This window comes from Hemiscyllium ocellatum, chromosome 9, assembly GCF_020745735.1.
Source record: "Hemiscyllium ocellatum isolate sHemOce1 chromosome 9, sHemOce1.pat.X.cur, whole genome shotgun sequence".
Lineage (NCBI taxonomy): Eukaryota > Metazoa > Chordata > Chondrichthyes > Orectolobiformes > Hemiscylliidae > Hemiscyllium > Hemiscyllium ocellatum.
In genome coordinates, this window is record NC_083409.1 from 29,019,198 (window position 1) to 29,039,101 (window position 19,904).

Consider the following 19,904-nt stretch of genomic DNA (forward strand, 5'->3'; position numbering starts at 1 on the left):
TGGGCAATAATGTTTGCGTAGCCAGGATGCCCTGATCCCGTGATTGAATTTTTAAAACTGAGGTTTTGGGTGGCTAGGTGGCGCAGTAGTTAGCACTATGGCTTCACAGTGCCAGGGACCCAGATTTGATTCCTGCCTTGGGTGACTATGTGATGTTTGCTCAATGCCTGGGTTTCCTCTGGGGGCTCTGGTTTCCTCCCATGGCCCAAGGATGTGCAGGTTAGGTGGATTGGCCATGCTAAATTGTCCAGTAATGTCCAGGGATATGCAGGTTTCATGGATTAGGCACAGTAAATGCAGGGCTATGAGGTGGAGTGGGTGGGTGGGCTGCTCTTTGGAGGGCTGGTATAGACGTGGAGGGCTGAATAGCCTCTTTCTACACTGTTGGGATCCTATGACTGTTCAATTTTATAGTTCATCATTAGTCAGCACAAAGTTTGAGAGAGTATTTGAAGTTCAGTGGCTGGAAAAAATTATAGTTGGAGTATTTGTCTATTTTTGTCAAATTTTGTTCACAAATGAAATAATTACTGGAAAAACTACAGAGATCATGTATACAAAGGGGCCAAATTCAACACACATATTTAACTATTAACAACGTCTCTGGGTCAATGATTCTGCATTGATGTTAATTAAGTTCCATTTTAATTGGCACCCTCAGCAATTGCTCCTAGCAGTTCTCACTAGAGCTTTTAATACTGAGCCATGTAAAAATATCTCATGATAAGAAAAGAAAAACAGAAATATCTCCAATAAAGAGGTATGGATGTCCATGCTGGCACTGAACAATTGCACAGGTACCTGCTAGTAACTGCTGATAGTTGGAGTTGGGATTTTAACCATCCCCTTCATGTTAAACAATCATCTTTAACTTGAATTTAATAGTGATGATTGACACAGACAGAAACCTTTATATTCTAGGAGAACTAATCATAACAGAGGCATGCTTCCTCCTTCACTTCCTGCAGTCCTTAATGTAAACTGGTTCAGTGATCAAGTACTAGGCAGTTTGGACCCAGGAAGCTCTGAGATTGAGAATCTGTTGTCAGATTGAAGGCAGATGTTTGTGTTTGAGCAAACCCAGAGGATCCTGCCTTAGGCTGAGTTTGCATTGAAGATGTCAGTGTTACCCAGCAATCCCAATGACTAACATGTGACACTGATGATGTCAAGAAGACAACAAGGCTCAAAGGTCACATGCTGCAGATGGAAATAGTTTGACAGAAAGGCAGATTTTTGTCTTTATTTTGCACTATTCATGCCTTCAGAACATCCTAAAATGATTTAGCTGTCAATTAATTAACATTTTTAAAAATTCTTCCAATGTAGGAGGCAGGGCAGACAAGTAATGTTAATTATCTAATCGCATTGACTTTTTGGAGATTTTAGTTGAGAGATAAATATCAGTCAGGACACTGGGGAAACCTCTCCCATTATTCAATAGTGTCGCGTGATAGTGCCGCGTGATCTTTAAATCCACCTGAGAGGGTGAATCAGGCTTCAGTTTAGTATTTTTGTTGCAAAAAACCCACACATCTAACATTGCAGGTCTCTCTCAGTACTGCAATAGTTTTCAGTCTGAATTTTGTGAATAAGTCTCTTGAGTGGAACTTGAATATACATTTGGAGGCTGTTAACTGAAGCAAAACCGAGGCTTGGCACAGATAAATGCTTTTATACGAGAGCTCAGGTTGACTCCTATGACCACAGTGTAGCAGGATGCTCCTGAAGAAGGACAGAATAATCATAAGAAGTGGTTTATCAAACTTCTCTGGATAGAATACGAACAGGGCAGCAGCATTGAGGTTGCCTGCCTTGATATCAGTGCAATCATTTCTGGCTGGTGCTGGACTTAGCAGTGACTTTGTTCATGCAGGTTAGAGCGGCAGCTGTACATATCCCAGTACATCCCTGCCTCAACATCCATCGCAACCATCAGTTATTAACTTCACAATAATTCCAACAGATTTTAAAGAAAAATATGTCACTGTTTGCTGGGGTCTGCCGGATATTTCTAATTACCAGACTGCAATGCTAATTATGGCTTGCCTGTGTCTTTGGATGGGCAATTTGTAGGTATCTTCCCTATGCTGTGAGAAAGTTCCACTCTGATCACTTAATAATCTCAGTTGAATCTTCCAACATACCATGTCCTGAGATCTAAGCGGTTGGGAATGAAAGCTGCAATTTGCAAAAGTGGGTAGTTTGGTTGCTGTTTCTGCCAAAATAATGTGTAATATAAACTGGATGGATTGGTGCATCTCTGGTAGCTCAAACAAGCGCAACTTAAAGTGTGATTATGAACCTCAATATCTTAAGGAGTGAAGTATTAAAGTGTAAGAGAATGAGAGATGGGATGCACAAGTGTCAAGATCCTGGAGAAAGTACATGTTAAATATCATTTTATTTAGCAGCTGAAAAGTCCTTCTGTTTTGCCATTCGGTGTACCAGGACTGCAATATGCATCATCTACAAGATGCACGGCATCAAATCACCAAGGTTTTTGTACATCAAAGGCCGTGACTTCCACCTCCTCATTGAACAGAGGTAGTGGGCACAGAACACTACCATCTCTTTCAGGTGCACAGCATTATGACTTGCAAATATATTGTTATTCTTTCAATGTCACTGGGTAAAAATTCTAGAACTCTCTTTCTAACAGCAATGTATAGATATCTCCATCAGATAGACTGTAGCAGTTTTATAAGATCCACTGCAAACCTCTTATGGGCATCGGGTAATAATGCCAACCATGCCAACCAAAATGCCCACATCTAAAGAGTGATCAAGAAAATATCAATTAATAATTGCAAAACCCAGATTGAATATTCTATCTGGATTAAATTGAACGCTACCAATAATCTCTCCATATTTTAGAGATAGTTAGACACTTGGGATCTCTCATTATATTGCACAGCTGCTTATAAACAACCTGTGCCTGGGGACAAATATTTAGCATAGAGTTCTCAAATATGTAACAGTACGAAGTTCTGTTCCAGTCACCTGATACTTGGAGAGTGATGGCTTCAATTCACTCTTCCAACTAAAGATGTGATTTGGCAGTGAATTCTGCACTGACTGTTGGCTCACAGATTGACTGTAATCTTATTTGAGCACTGTATCTGTAAGATGGGATGCTAAAGGGGAACCAATAATAGATTATGTAGTACTTTATGTGCATGTAACAGTTAAGATTATGAAGAAGTCTGTTCTTTGGTTAAATCCTATCAACCCCTCCCAAAACATGATTTTCAATGTTCTGCATCTCTATCGTCATACTGCTAGTCCATTGGGAAGTAAACAGCTGCTTTCTCTCTTAGCCCTGATCAGCATTCCACCTGCTCTCCTTAACACTAGTCCAGGAGAGATAAATCATATCATAACATATATCACACAAATAGAGGGACGTTATAAAGGGGACAAACCACTGAACATGTAACCAGCAATCCGTATCAATTCAATTCAGCGCTGTTGTCACTTTTAAACAAAAAATATTTTATTTGATGCTGACAAAATCCTTTCATTGATTTGACCCAAAGTTTGTTGAATATTGGTAGATGTGCTAAACGGTGTTTTTGTTTCATGGGATCAGTTCTTGACTGGAGCACACTTGGTCTATTTGATCATTTGGACTGATTTTATTGCTGAAGGGAGTTGAGGAGGAACTTTCAGAATTTTTTTTGCTTTATTGGCTTTGGATTCTTTCTTTCTGAGGGTTTAGGTTGATCAGATGATCCTGTGATGGGGGTAGTAAGAAGTAGTTGGGATTCAGAGGAGAGGGGTTGGGTAACAGTAGCATAGTGGTGGGTGGGGGGGGGTTAGGACCTATTGATGAGTGCATGGAAGAGGCAGTTGGAAACCTCATGGTAGGAATGGCCACCTGAAGAAAAGGATGTTCGTGTATTGCCTGTTTGGAGGGGACTAACTCCAATAAATAGGTTTGAAGGCCATTACCTCCTGTATCCACCAAGTCCTCAAACTGATAAAACTGTTGGGTTTACAAATATTCAGGGGTTAAAGTCTGAAAGCTGAACTACAATGAAACTTTCAGTCTTATTATCATAATTAGTGTTCCAACCCGCGTCCTTGGAGTCGTTTCTTTGTAATGCACCATCCACCATCCAGCATCAGCTTAAACGAAGTTCTGAATTGTAACTTTTTTTGCTGTTTTCCTGCTGACTGGAGATTCTTGTAACAATATCCAAACATTTCCTGTTGTCACCAAAATTTATACAAAAATTCATGGCAACACTTCTCTCACCAAGGATAATCGCCTGTCCAAAGTTTTTAAATGACAAATTCTTGCATTTTGATACATACTTTGAAATTATGGAAGTTACATTTAGAGAAAAAAAACAGAAATGTAACATTCCAAAACATATTTCAGAAAGTGTATCAATTATTTAGTTGAATTGTACTAATAACTCTTCTATGTCCATATGTCAGTTTGGGTAGCAAGGGCCTGTAATCAATTCAGGTTTGGTTGGCATGGATCCAATCATGGTTTGAGATTCTGGATTTACTTTGTCTTTTCAACCTTTGTTGTGTTCTATATTATTGCCCATGTGTCTTCTCAATAACATAAAGTTACAGTCCAAATAGACAAGAAAATGGTCATGTCACACTGTATGGCAGCCAGCAATAGGAACCTGGTTATATTTCCACTCCCAGCCTTGGAGTGCTGAGGTAAATTCAACTGCTGCACTGTACACCATGAACTACCTGAATACAGGATTGCAATTGCGGATATTTGTCCTTATATTGTCATTAATATTTTATGGATTTATTGTGATTTTCTGATGCACTTAATGGTTAAAGTATACAATGATCGAACTTTTATACATTTTTAAACATTTTAAAATCATTTGTTGCCTGTGTGAGTTCACATGTAATACTATAACATTATAAATAGAAGCCCCACTCACGAAGTGCATTGGATATAAACAATAACATTCATTATATCATTGGATATAAACAATAATATTCACACGAGGATAATGTATCAAATCAACTGAACTTGTAAAGAATTTACCCAGGGTGGAAACAGTTAATATTTCTGAAATATATCCTTTAACCAAACTGTTGGGGTTCATTTAGTCAATGGTGTAAGTTGGAATTTTGAGTCGACAAGTCCCAAGGCCCTGTGGATTTCATCCAACGATATAAAAAAGAAGCAGGTAGTGAAATATTTGTTACATTGGTTTAAATTTTTCAAGACTCATTAGATTCAGGGACAGTTCCTTTAGATTGGAAAATAGCTAATGTAACTCCTTTGTTCAAAAAGGGAAGGAGGTAGAAAGCAACTACATGCCAGCTAGCATAGCATCTGTGATGATGCTGTCCTGGTTTCTTTTAGAAAGACATTAGGTGACAAGCAGTCTGTGAGAAAATAAACAACTTATGAAGCGTTGGGTGTTTTATTTTGCGAAGTTAAAAAAATAGAAGCAGCCTGAATGGGTGTAGTCAAGCTCCCATCCACAGAACCAAGGATTTTATGTTTAGCTTTTAGCAGTTGTTGCTGGGATCTCAGCAGGTTGGAAAGCAGTGGATCTATCTCAGCTGCTATACTCTTTCTCTGAGCAACTGCAGTTTTCTTTGTCTCTTTCTATTTGAGTGACATTGTAAGTCAATAATCATTTCTGATTTATGTCTTCTTTTGAATTTAAATATTCACCTCTGTTTCTTAATTAAGTAAAACATCTGTGAGTGAGCAAATTGTTCCAGAGGAACAACTCTAGAACTGCCCACTATGATGATCCACAAATAAGTGTGCATCTGGATTTTTACTTCCACACTGTGGTAAAGAATCTGGGCCCTACAGAAGTAAAGTTGAGAAACTAGCCCGTTTGACTAGAAACTTGATCATTATCTTGCATTAAATACTTCTATTCTGCAATGGGACATAAAAAGGCTCCTGCACCTTCATATCGATCTATGCCAGGTTCCAACCAGCTTCTCTACCTCTTAGAATTTAACCCTCTGCTGATTTTCTACTTAATTTAGAGGGATGCTAGTACATTTACAGTGCTGTTAGAAAGGAAGTGTTAAGAACCTAACTCAATATTGGTGAAGGACTGATGAAATTTCCAGAGGAGGGTAGTGTGAAACCGGGAGGGGAACTTGCAGATTGTGGCACCAATGCATTTATTCTTTTGGATGCTAAAGGTTTTGTGCTTGGAAGGTGCTATTGAAGGAAATTTGGGGTACATTGCTGCTGTGCATCTTCTAGATGTGTTGACAGTACACACTGCTGCAGCCATGTGCTAGTCATGGAGGACATGACTTCTTAAGATGCTAGTTGGGGAGCCAACAAAGCAAGTTGTTTATTAGAGTCATAGAGATATAGAGTGCGGAGACAGACCCTTAGGTCCATGCCAATCAGATATCCTAAATAACGCTAATCCCTTTTGGTCCATATCCATCTAAACTCTTTCTATTCATATACCATCCTTTTAAATGTTGTAATATTACCAGTCTCCACTATTTCCTTTGCAGCTCTTTCAATACATGCACCACCGTCTTTGTGAAAAGGTTGCCCCTTAGATCCCTTTAAAATCTTTCCCCCCCTCACCTGAAACGTATGTCTAGTTTTGGACTCCCACAACCCTGGGACAAGACCTTGTCTATTTATCGTATCCATGCACCTTGTGATTTTATAAACCTTTATAAGGTTACCCCTCACTCTCTGATGCTCCAGGGAAAACAGCCCCAGCCTATTCATCCTCTCCCTATGGCTCAAACCCTCCAACCCTGACAACATCCTTGTAAATTTTTTCTGAATCCTTTCAAGCTTCACAACGTCTTGCCTATAACAGGGTTCTCCCAGGCAGTTGGGGAATATTCCAATGGCCTGAAGCAGGGACCCAGTGACCAGCATTGCCGGAGCAGGAGTGGAAGCGGAAGTGTGGGCAGTGGTCCAGTGCGGAGTGTGGTGGCAGCCATCAGTCAGACCATAACAGAGGCCTCTGCGCTGGTCTGCTGCGGAGGGCCCTCAGAGATGTTTGTCTTTTTAAGCTTGCTTCTTGTTTTTTGTGACCTATGGGTATACAGTGTATAGCTGTAATGTAACTTTTTTTTATTCATTTCTCTATTCTGTAATAAAGGATTGTACCTAGGTACTCTGTACCTAAGATGGTGCCATGTATTGGTGACATTGTTACACTGTAACTAACCTTGTAACTGAAGAAGCTGTATCTAGATACCTTTATACCTAAGATGATGCTGTAAATGGCGACTTACCAACGTTTCACTGAACTCTCTGGAATACAGCTGAAACAAAGCTAATTCAATTCAATGTGAAACATTTGTGACTTGTGACTTGTGGACAGGGGAGTAAGGAGATGAGTTACTCATTGCAAGATTCCCAGCCTCTGATCCACTTATATATCTATACTCACAATATTCTAGTGAGCTTTCTAACTTCCAGCAAAGAGGATGATGCTATATGTCAAGGACAGGTGTTCAGATTCTCTTTTGTTGAAAATGGTCATTGTCCGGCACTTCTGTGGCAGAAATGTTGCTTGTCATTTATCACCCCAAGTCTGGTTGTTTTACATGCAGACATAAACTGCTTCATGATCTGAAGAGTCATAAGTGGAATGAAACTATATATAATCGTCAGCAAACATCCCCAGATTTGTTAGAAGGAAGGCCGCTAATTAAGCAACTGAATTAAGTTGGTCCTAAGATTCTATCCTGAGGAATTCCTGAAGCAATATCTTTGGGCTGAGGTGATTGGCCTCCAATAATCATAACCTTCTTCTTTTGTGCAACTCCAATTACAATGGAGTTTTCCCTCTTTTTCCAGTTAATTCAATTTTACTTGGGCTCCTTAATGCTACACAGTAAAATGCTACCTTGAAGTTAAGGGTTTTCACTCTCAGGTCACCTTGTAATTCAGCTCCTTTTCCCATGTTTGGATCAAGGTTATAATGAAATCTGGAACTGATTGGTTCTCACAAAACCCACATTGAGCAATTGGAGTAGGTTATTGGATTTAGGTGAGACTTGATAATACTGTTGATGACACCCTTCGTCACCAGTCTGATAATCGTGTGTACACTAGTGGGGTGGTAATTGGCCGGATCGAGTTTGTCCTACTTTTTGTTTGCAGCTTTGTCAAATCACTGCCAGTATTGAAGCTCTACAGGACCAGCTTGTCTAGGTGTGTGACTGATTCTGGAGCACAAGTCTTCTACCATTGCTGGGATTAGTTAGGGCCCTCGGCTCCTTTTACTAACACTTGCAGTGAATCAGACTGTCATCTGTAACGCTGGGGACCTCAGGAAGGGATTGAGATGGATTGTCAACTTGACACTTCTAATTGAAGATGATTGCTAATCCTTCAGCCTTGCTTTTTGCACTGATGTGCTGAACTCCCCTATCATAGGTGATATCTGGGGAGTGTCTTCCTCCTGTTAGTTGTTTAATTATCCACCAACATTTTCAACTGGATATGTCAGGATTTCAGAGCTTTGAAATGATTTGTCCTTTGTGGAATCTATAGCAGACTGTTTCCTCTGTTTGGTGTACATTTGGACCTGAGGTGTGGTTTCACTAGGTTGACAACAATCTTTTAGCTTACCTGGTGCTAGTCTTAACATGCGATTCTACATTCCTCATTGAACCAGCTTCAGTCCCTTGCTTTGAAGATGTTGACAATGTGTGAGATTGCCAAGTAATGAGATTAAAGATTATGGCAGAATATAGTATATGGTGAAGGTCCATTGTGCCTCATGGAAGCCCAATTTTGAGCTGCTGGATCTGTTCTGAATCTATCCCACTGAGCGAAGTGGTTGTGCCACCTATAACCAAGCGTGTCCTTGGTGTAAAGACAGGACATTGCCTCCACAAGAACTGTATGGAGCTCTCTGCTACCAATACTATCATAACCATATGAGACAGGTAGATTGGCAAAAACAAATTGGACTTTACCTAGTGGGTGGCACGGTGGCACAGTGGTTAGCACTGCTGCTTCACAGAGCCAGAGACACGGGTTCAATTCCCGACTCTGGCGACTGACTGTGTGGAGTTTGCATATTCTCCCCGTGTCTGCGTGGGTTTCCTCTGGGTGCTCCAGTTTCCTCCCACAGTCTAAAGATGTGCAGGTCAGGTGAATTGGCCATGCTAAATTGCCCGTAGTGTTAGGTAAAGGGGTAGAGGTATGGGTGGGTTGCGCTTCAGCGGGTTGGTGTGGACTTGTTGGGCCGAAGGGCCTGTTTCCATACTGTAAGTAATCTAATCTAATTATTCCTCTCATTACCTGCCATGGGTTATCTGTGGCAAATATTTCCTTTGGAGGGACATGAGCCAGGTGCTGGCAGGTGGGACTAGATTGGGTTGGGACATCTGGTCGGCATGGACGGGTTGGACCGAAGGGTCTGTTTCCATGCTGTACATCTCTATGCCTCTATGACCTCATCCACTTCACGCCACATCACAAATACATTATGATTCCTTACTACCCTCAGTGCTCCCTTGGAAGAGTGTTCAATGTGTAGGTTCATGAGTTGAGGGAGGGCAGTATATGGTAGCCAGCAAGACATCTCCTTGTTCATGTATAACTTGATGTAATGGGAATTCATGGGGTCTAGAATTAATGTTAAAGCTATTTCCTCTGTAAACATATAACTGTGACTCCTGCTTGTGAAACAGGGCATATCCAGGAATAGTGATAGAGGAGTCTGGGACTGTAGGTATGGTTTAGAGAACATGGCTATTTTGGAGTTTCTTGACTAGACTGGGGCAACTCTTGTAATTTTGGCACAGTGATAGTGAGGGGGACTTTGCAGGGTCAACTGTGTTGGATGTGCAATGGTTCTCTCCAGTAATCCATGTCGATACCAAGTGTTCTGCATAATTTCACTTTTCTTCAGTGGTTTTGTGATGGTAAATCTAAAATGTTTTACTACTCAGAGCCAACCAGATTATTGTGTGACTGGAATCACAAATAGGCAAGACCAGCAGATTTTCTTCCCTCAAGAGTCCAAATAGATTTTTACAACAATTTAGCAATTTAGGGTAACCATTACAGATACTAGTTTTTTAAAAATCCAAATTTTTTAATACAATTTAAATTCCACTGCTTATTGTCAGATTTGAGCCCATGTCTCCAGAATATTAATCCAGTCCTTTGGATTACAGGGCTAAACATAATATAACCATGTTGCTTTGTCTGTAATGTCATGTCCGTCTTGATCTCTTGCCCAAGAAGATTGCACAAGCACTGTTAACTGACTGACTGTTATTGATCTCCCTGTCTGCCAATTTAATATTACAATGTGATGTAGAGAAATGGTTGCAAATACAATTACCTGCAGGCAAATATAAATCCAACAGGAGGAAATCTTTAATCAAAAAGCATTTTCTTGTTTGTAGCACTTCTGAGTTGATAACTTGATAAAATACTAACGCAAATACAGCGGCCCCTTTTCATGTTATTTATTAGCAGGCAATTATTCAATCTGTACCTGAATTCAAAATATAATTTTCACCTCAGGCACTAAAAGTCTTGAATATTAACAAGGATAAGCCATGCAAATCATTTCTCCACCTTTTAATTAGATGATGGCTCAGCTCCATTTATTAATCTTAATTCCAAATTTCACAACACCCTCGCCCAAACAAAACTGATTGATCTTAGTGTTGAAAACTCCAATTATTTCAGCAGCAACAGGCCAACGAGGGCAGAATTCCAGATTTTTTTTACTGCTCAATGTGAAATGCTCTCTTTTGATTTCCCATCTGAATAGATTAGCTGTATCTTTAAGATTATGTTCCCCCACACTTAATACCGTTACCAGAGGAAATATTTTCACCATAATTATCCTATTTAATTCATTTTGCATTTCAAACACCAGAACGTAAAAACAATATAACTGAAAGCCTTTACACTGTATCACAAAATGCAGTTTGAAGAATGGAGAAACGTGTCTCAAATTATTTTTTTCCTCATCTCACTTTACTGATTCTTTCCCAGATTTGGACCATGGTTAAGTTTCTTCTGATAAATATGTTCCACATTTTCTTAAATTGTACCAATCCTTGGTTTCTTCATCTCTTCCTTTTCTGCATTTTGTTCTTAAGGCTGTTAGAATTGGACCAGCCCCCTCCTTTCCCACCCCTTCATCTATTCCTGCTGACTTATTGGCAGTAAGACTCCTCCTGGCTTCCTCTAGTCCCATTCAGTCAATCAGCAGCAACAAACCCAGCTCTGCTGCAAATTGGAAATTAATGCTCTCTCCACATCAGGCGTTCGCTGTGAATGGCAACGCAGTATTATTTGTGCAACTGGTATTTGTCTAAACTATAAGTGAAGGAACTGGACCGTTCTCTGGAGTGTTTACCTCAGCCTTGATCTTGCCGATTTTAGTGGGGCGAGGGCGGGGGGGGGAAATTGGTGTTTGTTTTCTGCAGCTCTTGGCAGTAATCCTGCCCTCGACCCGACCACACTCTTATTCAGTGAGTGCGGAAAGATCCCTTCATGCGGATAACGAAGATGCTGTGGGGAGCAGTCTTCATCGTGGGCTTGGCTCTGTGCAGTGGACTACCGGTCAACAGCGGACTCCGCAACATCACCGGCAAAAATGCTAAACCGATGCCAGTTGTTGGGGAAGAAGCGAAGAGTGACGCTGAAGCCAGGACAACTGAATCCCAGAAACAGGACAGCAACCTATCAGAGGTAAAAATCACCCCTTTACTAGTTAGAGAGGGGAAACAAACTGAAAACAACGGCAGTATATTTTTGGAATGGTAATTGCACCTTTGGGAAAATGTTTTTTCTTATAACTTAATGATGTGCCCGCCATATCGTTGTTTATTTCAGTCCAACAGACCTGTTGTTTAAATGCAAAACCTTTTCAAATTCTTTAGCTTTCCTTTAGCACCGTTGCATCGGTATTATTTAATTCCAATTGGGAACATTCTGGTTTAGCATTTAGGAGGAAGTCCTGCTCCTCTTTTCCCTTAGATCCCTGAGACAAAGTCAAAGCTGCATTTGCAAGTTTCTAAATGCTCTGGGTCGTTGTACTAGCAACAGATTTAGGAAACTTCAGATTGCCGGATGCACAATTCTTTAAAATGAAACAAAGTTACAGTCGGAAGTAACAGAAGTGTAATCCTCCCACGTTTTTAATTGTGCATTCACTATTGACCGTATACTGGACACATCATGTAGTGACTGAGTATTGCTGCTTTGCACTTAAAGGTTTGCTATTTTCTTTTGCACACACACACGCACGGGTTGTGACTTGCTCTTCGTTTGCCTCCAGTTGCTAGGGGACTATGATAAAGTGAAAGCCGTCTCTGAGGGTTCGGATTGCCGCTGCAAGTGTGTGCTTACACCCCTGGGCCGGGACGCTTGCCACCGGATTCAGGAGGGCACCGCCAGGCCGGACGACTCGTACACGGTGGAAACTATCAGCTCGGGACCACTCTGTAAATGTACCTGCCTCGCCCCACCCTCGGCTCTCGACTCCTGCCCTGGCCAAATCAGATTGCAGAAGTTCCAGGAAGCGGAAGGCAACAGTTTCAAGGTTGGTTGGCACTGAAGCTGAACATGTTGCATTGATAACGATCAGGCTGTGGAGCAAGTCTCTGAGGGCATGCTTTCATAGAAGCGTTTTTGGCAAACTGCGATAAGGGAAGGGGTGTGGGGCACCATCGTAGACAAGTGAATCAAAAGTGCTTTTGAAAATGCTCTCAAATAATCAGATTTGCTCATTGTTCTTGAACATAATCGTGGCGGTGTGATCAGCTCCCCCTGACCCTGCCTTTTGTCACCCAACACACCATACACAAAAACCTCCTCACATCAGCAGTAAATCAGTCTTTTGAGGGCTCATTAACTCAAATAACATTAGCTCAATTTTATGTGAAAGCATCGACAATGTGCAGAGTAGAGAGCAGTGATAATGACGAACTCGCTCTAACAGTGATTTGTTGTAATCTACAGTTATAGAATTAAAAAATCACACAACACCAGGTTATAGTCCAACAGGTTTATTTGGAAAAGCACCAGCTTTTGAGGTGCTGCCTCTTCATCAGGTGGTTGTGGAACCTGACCATATGACACAGAATTTATAGCAAAAGGGTTACGGTGTCGTGGAGTTGTAATGACATATTAAATAACTTTAGTTAAAAATCACACTAGACCAGGTTATAGTTCTTAAACAAATTTAGATTAAGTCTTTCATCTTTTAGAATGGAGTGGTTTAGGTTCTTTACTATGTAATGATTACAGTTATCGAGTCATAGAGTATCACAGGTATACAGCATGGAAACAGACCCTTTGGTGCAACACATCCCATTTGCCAGGACTTGGCTCATATTTCTATAAACCCTTCCTATTCATATACCCATCCAGATCCTTTAAATGTTGTAATTATACCAGCCTCCACCACTTCCTCTAGCAGCTTACTCCATACATGCGCCACCCTCTGTGTGAAAAAGTTGTCCCTTAGGTCCCTTTTAAACCTTTCCCTTCTCACCCTAAACCTGTGCCCTCTAGTTTTGGACTCCCCCACCCTGAGGAAAAGTACCTTGTCTAATTATGCTATCTATTCCTCTCATGATTTTATAACGCTCCATAATGTCACCTCCCTACATTTTCCATTGTACCAAAGCACAGTAGAATAATCTTGCAAATGACTCCCAAGTATTAGAACCATTCTGAACAGCTTCATCAGATGGAGACTTAGCTCAATTATGGCCACATGTAGATGCGTCGGTCATAATAGGACAAATCGAGTTCCTTTATCCTGCTAGTGCTCTTAAACCACGTAAATTTGGGTCCTATGTTTGTTTGGTTGTGTTAATTGTAGAATTTGTTTTATATTGATTTCTGTATTTAAGAAAAATGTCTGACATGTCTGATTGGTTTGGCTGGTAAATCAAAAATCAAGTCTGCACCAGCCCTCCGAAGAGCATTCAGCCCAGATCCACCCCTCATGCCCCGTAACCTCTGCATTTATCATGACTAATCCAGCTAACCTGCACATCCCTGGACAAAGCTGTAGCTTGGCCAATCTGCCTAAAGTGTATATCTTTGGACTGAGGGAAGAAACTGGAGCAGCCGGCAGGTGCTCACACAGACATGGGGAGGATGTACAAACGCCACAAAAACAGACACACAAGGCTGGAGTCAAACCAAGGTCCCTGGTGCTGTGATGCAGTGGTGCTAAACGCTGTGCCCACCAGGTCACAGTAGGATTGATCCTCATTATGTCTTTCAATCAATACTGTACAGGTTCCTCCTTGAACACGCACATCAAGTACAAATTCCAGCACATCCCATGGCTTAGCCCAGTATTGATGCCAGACAGTGAGTTTATCAACAACACTACCAGCTGTGAGAAACAACAATATTTTCAGAAAAAAATGCACCAAGATAGCACAATGATGCCACCAGCGATTAAGAAATGAAAAAAAAACGTTGGCAATAGTGGACAATCCTGCCAATGGCCTAATTTGAGAGATGGGTTCAGTAAGTCTCTCTTACATCAATATTGAATCAGGAATATATGTCAAATAAAACACAAGATTTGGGTATATAGTCTAAATATGTTTCCAGCTTCTTCGTGGAGCACCTGGTCAAAGTACTCAAGGAAACAACGCTGCATGAAGCCATAATATTCCCATACAATGGATTTAAGATCAGTTTCTCTGGAATCCTTACTCTGCTCATTAAAAAGATTGTGCAGCTTTAAACAAGATTGTATCCTCCCAGTAACATACCCTGAAAAATGCAGCAGTCATTGACACAATTATAGGTGATCTATGAAGGTTACTTCTGAAACCTTTGTTCTAACTTGTACAAGAAAACAAATTGAACACGTTAGCATTGCAATTTGAACATTGTGCTGGATAAAAAGTAAAATTGCCTTGAATTTCAATGTGATGAGTCTGGTAAGGTTTGTAAGGTGAGTTGTACAAGGATTATTGTCTGCCCTACAACTGTTACCAGAGCAATTATTTACATTTACTCTGAAAGGATTTTAAAAAATCAATTTCTGGATGGAATAAAAGATGAAGTAACAGGTTGAATCGAAAATACTTGCTCCCAATGGGGCAGTCTACAATCAAACTACATTTCTGAATTTGCTGTCTTGGGTATAACAGCAAACTGATTTTGTTTGATAGTATTCGGAATTTAGTACATTACTCTTTCTGGAACTGGTGCGAGTTCAACAAGTTTAATGGCTTGGTTTTGCAAATGTGCTCAATATAAAAATGAAGCTGAAGAAATAGGAAAAATTTTTTGTTTGTGCTGAGTGAGCTGATCTCCACAAGGCCAATGATAGTGAGTGCTGCAGTTGTCAGAGGACACCACATTCCCCTTGTGACGTATTTTTGGAGTGCGCTGTGGTTTTCCCTACAGTCAAATTGGTCATTAACATGCAGTGACTGACCTCCTACAAGACATACTGACTTGGGTGAGTTACAAGGATGATGTTTTTGTCTGTGAAAGTGCATTTCATTAAAAACAATGTCTTCCGATGTGGAATACCTGGGGGAAAAAGACTTTGAACACATTTGGAAAAAAAGCCAAACATAATTTGACAGCATCTCATAAAGGTGTAACAATTTCGAAGGAATCACGGAGGTTTGCAAAGCTCATGGTCTAATTGTACTTCTTGTGTCAACTCCAAAAAAAACTTGAGTCCGGAAACAAGAACAAAGTTGAGCCAGATGCGTTATTGGAACTATTCGAGGGCTGCTTCATTCCTTGGGATTGTTACATTCCACTTGTACTGTGACAGCATCATCAGTGCTTTTTTTTCAATTGGAAACCATTCAAGTTGGAATTTGCACACTTCTTTGCAACTGGCAATGTCCTTGTTGAGTTTGTGTCTGCAGTTGTTGGATGAAGGATGTCAATGATGGGCATACTGGGTGCTTTATTACTTTGGTAACCTACACTAACATAGACTTAGGAGCAGAAGTTGGCATTCATCTCTCAAGCATGATATGCCACACATTAAGATCATGGCTGATCTGATTTTAATCTCCTCTGGTTTGTGAACAGTGACCCCTGGTTCTAGATTTTCCTAAAAGAAAAAACGCCTCCTCCACAGCTACCTGTCAAGAACTACTTTGATCTTATATGCTTCAATCAAGGTGCTCTTACTATTTTAAATTCTTGCAGATGCAAACCTAGACTGTCCACAATTTTCTAACAAGACAACCTCTCATTCCAGTACAAGCCCCTATGTCTGATATCATGCAAGGAAAAATAATCCTTTCCACTGTGAATTAATTGACTCTTTTTATGAATACTGAGCAGGGCTCCAGTTGGAGTTCCAGCAATGCCCTCTATAACTGAAGCATAAACTTCCCTACCTTTGTATTTAATTCCTTTGTCAACCAATGATAATATTTATTCGCTTTCAATTAGCTTTCCTGAATCTTTGTTGTACCTGCATACTTCTGTGATTCATGCACAGGGACACTTGGATCCCTCTGTATCTCAGATCTCTGCAATTTTTCACCATTTAGACAATACGCCTTTTTAAAAAAAAGCATGTGTCAAGACTGTGTTTAAACAATTCATAACATACTGCAACACCCCAGAACTCTGCAAAAAAGAAAAGGAACACCTATACAAAGTCTTTGTCAATAATGGATATCCTATCAGCTTCATCTTTTTGGTGCTTGGCTGACAAACGGCACCAAAAAGACACTGCGCCCCCCCACCACTCTACCCTATATTAGAAATGTCTCAGAACTAACAATGAGACTTCAACATCCTCTGGGAATAATGACAGCACACAGATCCACAGCAACACTTCTCTAGTTACTATTCAGGACAAAAGACCCATATCCACAATATGCAGGACCAATGTGGTATATAAAATACTATGCAGCAACTGCAAGAAACATTACATAGGACAATTGGGCAGGAAACTCGCCACCAGAATATATGAATGTTAGCTTTAATAAAACAACATGACTAGCCCTCCCTCATATCAATGCACACTGACAAGGACACCAATTCAACTGGGACAATGTCATAATACTGGGACAGACCAAACAAATAAAAGCTCAGGAGTTCCTGGAGGCCTGGTATTCATCCACTGGTTCCATAAACAAACACATTGAAATAGACCCCATCTACAGACCAGTACAGAACAAAACCAGAAGTAGAATCACCCGCCACAACAGACAGAACCATATAGATTCGGGGCAGATCACAACAACAGGGCGTCATCCGGAGGCTCCTGAAGATGCCACCAGGGAGGAAGACGAAACATTTGTAAGAAAATCAACCCAGCTCAGCGAACCAACCAACAATTTCAAGAAGTCTTCCTGCCAAAATGGATAGTTTCACATTTCCCCACTGGAAATTATATTGGATTTGCTACATATTTGCCCACTCACAATCTATCTATATGTTTTCGTCATCTCTTTGTGTCCTCTTCACAATTTTCTTTCCTACCTCATCTTAAAAAAAACATAGAGGGCTTTGTTCAAGATTATGTGCTGTTGTACTATCTGACAGAAACTGATTTGCAGCAATTTTCAGAATGTGTTCAACCTACATGTCTCATTTCAAGGCTTAATGAAGGAGTAACTAAAAATTAGACCTTGAACTTTATTCAGGTTAGTACCTCAGTCCAAGATAAATGAGAAGTTTACAGATGTCATCTTTCTCGAAAAAGGAAAAAGCCAAGGAAATCAACTGGTGCTCACTGGCAATGGGTTGGAGTGAGTTAGGTTAATGTCATAGATTCTGAGACCAGTGTTATATCCAACTTTGACTGACTGAATTAATATCATATTTCATTCTGTTTTGCCTATGGAGCTTTCTAAGTCTGACATGAAAGTTAGTTTCGGGATGTTTTGACCTGGAGCCAGCTCATTGCAAATAAAAAAACTGCTTTTGTTCAAATATCTGTTCAAAGAACCTGGAAAGGTAGTGGTAAGACTAGTTAGAAATGGTACAATGATGCAGAAGAAGATGCCTTTGATATACAATTTACAGTTTGCACATTCCTCTCCTGCACCGCTCCATTCTCAAAGTGGAAACGTACTCCTTGAGAACAGTTTATTGTTAAATTATAGCAACAGGAACATGGCTATGGTCTTGTTCTTGCCTCTGAGCCAGAAGAAGCAGCTTCAAGCCACACTGCAGTGCTTAAAGGTCAAGGAAGGTGCATTCACAACATTCCCAAACTTGCAAACAGTATATGCCAACAGTAGGTGATAAGAGCAGGAGAGATTCCTGATCAGCTGTGCGATGAAAAAAAAGTCAGCGTCCCTACATCTTGTCGTTGCAGATACAACGTGCTTGTACAGTCCTGTGGGCCAGTTGGCTGGACAGGCTACTGTGGATCATTCTGGTTCCAAGAGCACAAGGTTTACGCCTGGACTGGCTGGGGTAATTTCAAGACCTGTCTCCTTGCCCTACCTGTGATGGATAATGTGGCACAGTGGGTGCCACACTGCCTTGGGGTAGAGATCTCAAGAATAAGAAGAATACAAATATGTCCTCGGAGAATGCTGTGTACAGCCTCATTGTCTGCAGTGTCAGAACATTCTAATGTGTGTTTTGAGCATGCAGTTTATTGGGAGCCAGTTCAGCCAGATTTAACTCCTAAAATCCTGCGCAAGATGCTTAATGAAGAAACTACTGGCAAGAATGCTGAAAAGAAAAGTTCTGTGTACAGTATAGTTTGAGCAGCCACTTGAAATGAAATTATGATTCACTATCTGTTAAAGCCAAGAGCAACATTTTCACTAGAACACAAAGAGGAAGCTATAGCTATCATTTATCTGCCAGTAACAGCTGAAGAATTCAACCATTAAATGCGTTGGTTCCAGATGGAGTACAGGACAGGAAGAAACTGCACTTACAAAGCAACTTAACATACTGCTCGGAAACAGCCCAAAGTAGCTCCACATACAATGTGGAAGCAAATTAGACACATTTTTTGATACGTTGGTAAAAACATTTTCTATTTTCTTCATAGCGAAGTCCAACAAACAATAATGAGATGAGTGACCAGTAGTTGTGTTCTCAGTGATGGTGCTTCACTGCTGACCTGGGTACCAGGAAAACTTCCCTGCTCCACAAAAACAGGGCAATGGAATCTTTACTTCTGCCTGACCTTGAGGATGGGTTTGTTTAAAATGAACAATTAGAAAGGGAAACACATAGATAAACTCTTTAAAAATGAGAATGAAGAAAAGTGAAATGTTGAATTTGTCAACATTGATAAGTTTACTCATTCAATACTGTGGCAAGCAAATATTCCTTTTATTGTACAGCACTTCGGAATGTTTGGGAATTAGCTAGAATATAAACACTTGCTTTTAGCCTGTATTTCCGTAATGTCAAAGGTTATGGAATCTGAGACAGTAATTGGCACAGAAACTCTGCAGAAAATACATAGGAGAAAGTGAGGACTGCAGAGGCAGGAGAGTCAGAGTCAAAAAGGGTGGTGCTGGAAAAGTACAGCAGGTCAGGCAGCATCCGAGAAGCAGGAGGGTTGGAGTTTCAGGTATAAGCCCTTCATCAGGTTTGAGACCTTTGGGGCCTTGGTCGGAGGTGAGGGGAGATGTGTGGGTGCAGGTTTTACACCTTGTGTGGCGGAAAGAGAAGGTGCCGGGTATGGAGGGTGGGTTGGTGGAGGGTGTGGACTTAAGGGAGTCACGGAGGGGATGGTCTCTGCGGAATGCAGGTGGGAAGGAGGGAAATATCTTTGGCGGTGGTGTTTAACTGTAGGTGGCGGAAACGACTGAGGATAATGCGCTATCGGGAGATCAGGTTGGAGTGGAAGGTGAGGACCAGGGGGTTCTATCCTTGTTGCGATTGGAGGGGTGAGGTTCAATGGTGGAGGTGCGGGAAGTGGAGGAGATGCGCTGGAAGACATTGTTGATCACGTGAGAAAGGAAACTGCGGTCCT

The 19,904-nt window shown here is 40.9% G+C and overlaps 1 protein-coding gene across 1 annotated transcript in view; it reads left to right on the plus strand.

Moving 5' to 3' along the window:
• The first annotated feature begins 11,200 nt into the window (after positions 1-11,200).
• Positions 11,201-19,904, plus strand: part of LOC132818951 (olfactomedin-like protein 2B) — a 78,867-nt gene continuing 70,163 nt past the window's right edge. Inside the window, exons 1-2 of the mRNA XM_060830101.1 lie at positions 11,201-11,680; positions 12,270-12,533. Of these exons, the coding sequence (XP_060686084.1) occupies positions 11,483-11,680; positions 12,270-12,533 (462 nt within the window). The 5' untranslated portion in view covers positions 11,201-11,482. The remainder of the gene's footprint in view (positions 11,681-12,269; positions 12,534-19,904) is intronic.